The following is a 6,426-nucleotide window of genomic DNA, read 5'->3' on the forward strand; positions in this document are numbered from 1 at the left end:
TGGTTCAATTGATTAAGTTATTTTTACATTAACCATTACATAAGTTAATTTGAAAACAACACCATTTCAAACCAAATTGTCCTAAAAAATAGGCATTTAATGGTTTATTTAACGGTTTAGGGTTGGTTGCATAATTATATCTCAATCAATAATTGCTCAAAGCACCTCAATCCATTTGGTTGTACAATTGTGCTAGAAATAAAACTCTTATGACGAAAAAAAATAATCATAATCATGTAAGTTATAACAAACCCAAAATAAGTAAAATTGTGTTTCTTTTGTAACTAGTTGTAACAAAAGTTTTAACCAAAACACATATAAAATGTCTAAATACAACACAAACAGAAAAAAAGATCTAAAAGAGTGGTCGCGCTTTAACTTATCAGAAAAATGAATTTCATCTCAAAGTCCTAAGCAAAGGAGAACAATCGATTTCCTAACACTTCTTTTTGCTTCTTTTAGCACCACCAGACTTTGATGAGGTCACAATCAGTAATACAAATAAACTCACAAAACAGATCAATGAAATCAAAGACCCATACTTAACCAACAATCTCTGCAAGATTAACCAAGTGAAATAATGTTAAGAAAGTTAAATGGCCTCAAAGACGAAAATGCATTTTCCGCCTTTTTCGCTTGTTGCGCTAACAATAAACACAGTACATGATCAAACGCTATCAATAAACACAGTATAACATGATCAATATGAACAATGTCGAAGCAGATGTCGAAGTATTATAACCATAACAATATAAATTTACCCATCGGCGGGATGCTACAGTCGAGGTAGAAGAAGGGGACGCTTCGACGGCGTTTGCTTGGCCGTCTCGGCATCGGTGGCTCGGAGTTCGGAGAATGAAAGAAAAGAGGGTTGGTTTAGTGACTGTAGAGAAGAGAGGAAGGAATAGAAAGAGGAAAGAAGAGAATAGAAAAGGGGAAATTTGAGGGGTATTAATGTTTTTTTGGCATAGACAAAAAAAAAAAAAAAAAAAAAAGAAGTTATATTTGTAAAAATTAGTTTACTTATGTTAATTTTGGAAATAAACATGTTATCTTGTTATCTTGATTATTTCGTCAAATTTCCCTTATTTTTAAACTCAACTGAACTGAACAAAATTTACAGGAAAAATAATATATTTTAATTATTTCATCAAAATAACCCACGTAAACACTTTTTACATCAAACAAACCTAGTGTATTTATCTTTTACTAGCATTTAGCCCGTGCATTTGCACGAATAATAATATATAAAAACGTGAAAAAAAATTACGGATAACATTTTTAATTTTATTTTTAACCGTTTTAAATTTATGGGTGGGTCAACCCACAATCCGACCCAAGTATCCATTTATTCAACATCATTATATATTAGTTAGTTAAAAAGTTAAACTTATATTAATATTAAAACGTCCCGCGTTTATCAAATTTGGTGTTGAATTTAAAATATAAAGTTAAAGAGTTGTACTTGTTTTTGTTAGGTTGCAAGTTCGAAACATACTTCTAGCATTTTTAATTTTATTTTTAACCGTTTTAAATTTAAAAACGGGTCAACCCACAATCCGACCCAAGTATCCAAATTAACCACAGCTCTCGACCCGGCAATCCGGACACTTTAAAAATTAAGCATCATTATATATATATAGATTAGTTAGTTAAAAAGTTGAACTTATATTAATATTAAAACGTCCCGCGTTTATCAAATTTGGTGTTGAATTTAAAATATAAAATCTTTGTAGCCTAGTTGGTTAAAGAGTTGTACTTGTTTTGATAGGTTGCAAGTTCGAAACATACCTCTAGCATTTTTAATTTTATTTTTAACCGTTTTAAATTTAAAAACGGGTCAACCCACAATCCGACCCAAGTATCCAAATTAACCACAGCTCTCGACCCGGCAATCCGGACACTTTAAAAATTAAGCATCATTATATATATATAGATTAGCTAGTTAAAAAGTTGAACTTATATTAATATTAAAACGTCCCGCGTTTATCAAATTTGGTGTTGAATTTAAAATATAAAATCTTTGTAGCCTAGTTGGTTAAAGAGTTGTACTTGTTTTGATAGGTTGCAAGTTCGAAACATACCTCTAGCATTTTTAATTTTATTTTTAACCGTTTTAAATTTAAAAACGGGTCAACCCACAATCCGACCCAAGTATCCAAATTAACCACAGCTCTCGACCCGGCAATCCGGACACTTTAAAAATTAAGCATCATTATATATATATAGATTAGTTAGTTAAAAAGTTGAACTTATATTAATATTAAAACGTCCCGCGTTTATCAAATTTGGTGTTGAATTTAAAATATAAAATCTTTGTAGCCTAGTTGGTTAAAGAGTTGTACTTGTTTTGATAGGTTGCAAGTTCGAAACATACCTCTAGCATTTTTAATTTTATTTTTAACCGTTTTAAATTTAAAAACGGGTCAACCCACAATCCGACCCAAGTATCCAAATTAACCACAGCTCTCGACCCGGCAATCCGGACACTTTAAAAATTAAGCATCATTATATATATATATAGATAAGAAAAAAAAATAATTATTCACATCCGCTTCTTCGGTCCTTTCCAATTCGTATTCAAATGCACAAAGTTTCTTCAGTTTACATTTGTGCGTGAGAGTGAGATAGAGATGATTGAATCGATCGTTTTTGGCTGCAGCCATGGAAACTATCAGTCTTCAAGGTTCAGTTACATTCTGTGATAAAGACGATGCGTAACTGCTAAAGAGGTATGTGTATTTGGCGCTGAGAAACCTATTAAGTTGATTTCAAGCTTAATTTCCTTATAATCGATAATTTTCCATCTTTTGATACAAGGGTCTTCTTAATTTAGTAGATATGTTGATTTATTCGGATTGGATTGAAATTTTTGGTTCATAAGAGCAGTCTGTAGACTTTGTAGTCTGTAGAGATTGTTTAATAAGAAAAAAAAATGAAGCACCCATTACTGAGTGAGCACTAAAGAAATGGATACAAACTAATTTTTGCAATAATCCCCGGTAGGATTTAAGCTAATGGGATTGATGTTAACGATGAAATGACAAAGTTGCCCCTTTCATTTGGAGATTCTAGCTGCAAGGTGGGACAGAGATCTCACATTCTTGGGAGGCAACAAATGGCCCATAATTTTCTTCACTGTCACTTTGATAAGATCAAACATTTTTCTGTTTCAACTTTATTTCATTTGGCACAACAACCAACTGAATATAATCATTCTACATAGTCAAAGGTAAAGATGATAGTGTGCCAACTGAAAATAATTGATCTAACTAGTGGGAATGGATATTCAAGCTGTTGAACTAAGGATGTGTCACTCTCCACTTCCTTATGATTTTTGGTACTAAGTTACTGTTTTTAGTCTTTAATTTGAAGTGCAAAACAATCTAGTCTTTTCTTCCTTCAATTACTGTGAATGTGTAAAGCTTTTTGCTGTAAAAGTTTGATAAATGAAAAGTATAAAATTATGTGATGTGACACTGATATTTCATAACTTGCCCATTGCATCTTTCCTAGTATTGATAAGATTTGGCTAACAACCAAATATATAGTTGATGTAACAGATATCTGTGATAAATTATATAGAATAAACATTAAAAATGTGTTGAATTTACAGTACATCTTACAAGTTAAGTTGGTGACTTTGATTTCCATCGAAATTCTCCACACATTAAAGGCGTATAGGAAAGAATTATGCAGACTAGATTGATCATTCTTTGGTGAATAATATATACTAGCTTGCACTAAGACAGCACGTGCCTATGCAACCAATTATGGTCAGAGAAGCATAATTTAATTTCAAAAGTCTCTTACTTTATTTGGTGGCACGGACATTGGTTGGTCCAACTGCAAATTATTAGTTCTTTTTCATTCTTGTTAAAGTCACGCCTTATCTTCATTTCATTCTTTTTTATTATGGCTAATACAACTTATCTTGATTCCACCCTCAATTAGTCTTCCATGTGATGGATGGTATTTGGATCATAGCCATTTGAGATAAAATTCAAATTTTATTTTGTCTTTTTGGATCTTAGTACATCCTGCTTTTGGCACACCCATTTGCTGTTAGTTAATCTCTTAAATTCTACTATTGCTAATAGAGGCTTGGTTGAATTAGCATGGATATTAATGGTTAATTCACCACCAGATTTAGATGTTCAATCAACTGATTATCATATACCTTGTGAAAGGACTTAGTACAGCATTTATTTTATAGCTGATAAAATACACTTAGTGTACACTGCTTAATTCTATGGTTGTGGGTAAGTTTTATGCATTATCTAGCCTATATATATATATATATATATATATATACACATCTATGTTTCATGAATAATTACTCAATCCTTCATTTCTTAGAGTTTTAAACAAGTATCTGAAAAGGGAAAGTTATACAGAAATAGCAAGTGCTAATGCATAAAATGATCTATAAGGCTATGTCTGGATGAGTGAAATTGGAATTAACAATTCCATTTCTATAAGAACTGACATTGAATTACAATTCAATTTCTATTTTTGGAGTCATTGAATTGTACGCTTTAAGATATTTAGTTGATTTTCTTCTTATGTTTCTTTTATTTTTCTCTTTTAACTGCCTATAAGCATTTTTAACAAATAATTCAAAGATTGACATTGACTTGAATCGTGTGGGAGAATACTGGAATTGGAATTTGGAGATTACTAGAGTGGAATTTCGCATAAATAAATTATACACATCTTAATTCCTTGAGAATTCTAATTTCAGTTCCTCTTTTTAAACAAACAGCATAACTGAATTGGACTCCTCAATTCTAATTCAGCTTGAACCAAATGTAGCCTAAAAGTTTATAATACATTCCAATGATTATTAGGTATTTATTGATTTGCATCAACTCTGAATCAATATAAGTTGAAATAGAAATTACTCATTGGATGCAGCATGTGAAATGTGTTATTTTCCATTTTCCATTTATACATTATGCAGGTAACAACATTATAGTGATCAGCTCAAAGTTATTAATTATATCTGATGGGATCAGGGACCAATTATAGTGATAACTTTATCTTGTCTGTATGTCAAATGCACTTTTTTCTCCTAATTCTCATGAACAGAACTAGCGTCGTGTCACTGTACAAAAGCATGCCCATGAATTTAAGTCCATACATTCCATTGGATACCTCTTGCTTAGCAATAATAAGCTAATGGCCAATTAGATTAGTATAAATCACGACTCATTTTCTCTTTATCTTTCAAATTAAGTGCTCAGAGAAAATTCACAAGGCAGTAATGAATAGAGGTGGAAGCTTTGGTGGTGGTCAGAGCTCCTTAAACTATCTCTTTACTTCTGATGAAGAAAAAAGGGCAGCTCCAGCATCAAGAACTCTTCCTCTCCCACCATATGGAATCGATATGCCCCAAGAGAAGAAGCCATCAGAAAAATCTCCTCATCTCCCAACTAGCGCTGATCATGAGAAACAAAATGTTTCCAACAATTATCACAGGGCAGATGGCCAGAATTCTGGAAACTTCATAACTGTGAGTAATCAAGAATTGATTACGATTATTCATCTGAGTAGTAAAACTTTCACTTACTTTTGGGATCATAATTTTCTAGGGTCGTCCATCTACAAAAGTTCAATCAGCTCCCGGTGGACAGTCATCCCTCGGTTACTTGTTCGGAGAAAAGTGATGGCTTTTGCTGATCTCTATTTTAATCGTTTGCCTTTGAAAGTCAGGTGTGTTTTGTTTCTTTTTGTGCATCAATAAAAGTGGGGGTAGGGTTTTCTGTTCCCTACATGTTGGGATTGTGTAAGTATTTGGTCTTTGGTTTCTTGTTGTTATTGTTTGGATTTGTCCTAACACGGCATCTTGCCAGACTAGGGTTTTACTGTGGTTAAAAAATAAGTACAATATGATTGTGTGTTTGATAAGGTTCTAATTACATGTAAGTTTGGTTAGGAGAATGAGATTATTGTTCATAGTATGCTAAACAAAGAAAGCTAATGGAATAAGAATCAAAATATTCTAATGTTTATTTCTTCAGCCATCTTTCCTTTCCTAGGGCTTTGTATATGCATGAATATTTGCATGACATCTAAAACATAATACATAACTCAAAAATCATTTCATTTATTTTGTTGTGAAAATTGTTTGATATTGATCTTACCTGTACCTGATCCACATTCTTATATGTTTAACCATATGATCATTCATCATGTCGTATCCCTCTTACAAAGGTCAACAACTGATTGCACTCATGATGGTACTCAACAGCCAGGTATTTCTATTTTTCCTTTTAAGGATATAATCATTTCATTAATTCGTATTTTTGCGAAGGTCGCAAAATTACGGTGAAACACAAACTTTGATAGTCATAAGTTACAAAGAAAATCAGAAAGAACTCAATTCAAAGAAACACCAAAATAGTAAACAAAAATTCTCATATG

At 32.0% G+C, this 6,426-nt stretch overlaps 1 protein-coding gene across 1 annotated transcript; it reads left to right on the forward strand.

Annotated features, from left to right (window-relative positions):
- Positions 1-2,578: 2,578 nt before the first annotated feature.
- Positions 2,579-6,022, forward strand: LOC124932488 (protein SPIRAL1-like 5). The gene is made up of 3 exons (XM_047473124.1): positions 2,579-2,732; positions 5,240-5,515; positions 5,595-6,022. The coding sequence occupies exons 2-3, from the start codon at positions 5,267-5,269 to the stop codon at positions 5,667-5,669; spliced, it is 324 nt and encodes a 107-aa protein (XP_047329080.1). The 5' UTR covers positions 2,579-2,732; positions 5,240-5,266; the 3' UTR covers positions 5,670-6,022.
- The last annotated feature ends 404 nt before the right edge of the window (positions 6,023-6,426 follow it).

Source organism: Impatiens glandulifera, chromosome 3 (genome assembly GCF_907164915.1).
Source record: "Impatiens glandulifera chromosome 3, dImpGla2.1, whole genome shotgun sequence".
Taxonomy (NCBI): Eukaryota; Viridiplantae; Streptophyta; class Magnoliopsida; order Ericales; family Balsaminaceae; genus Impatiens; species Impatiens glandulifera.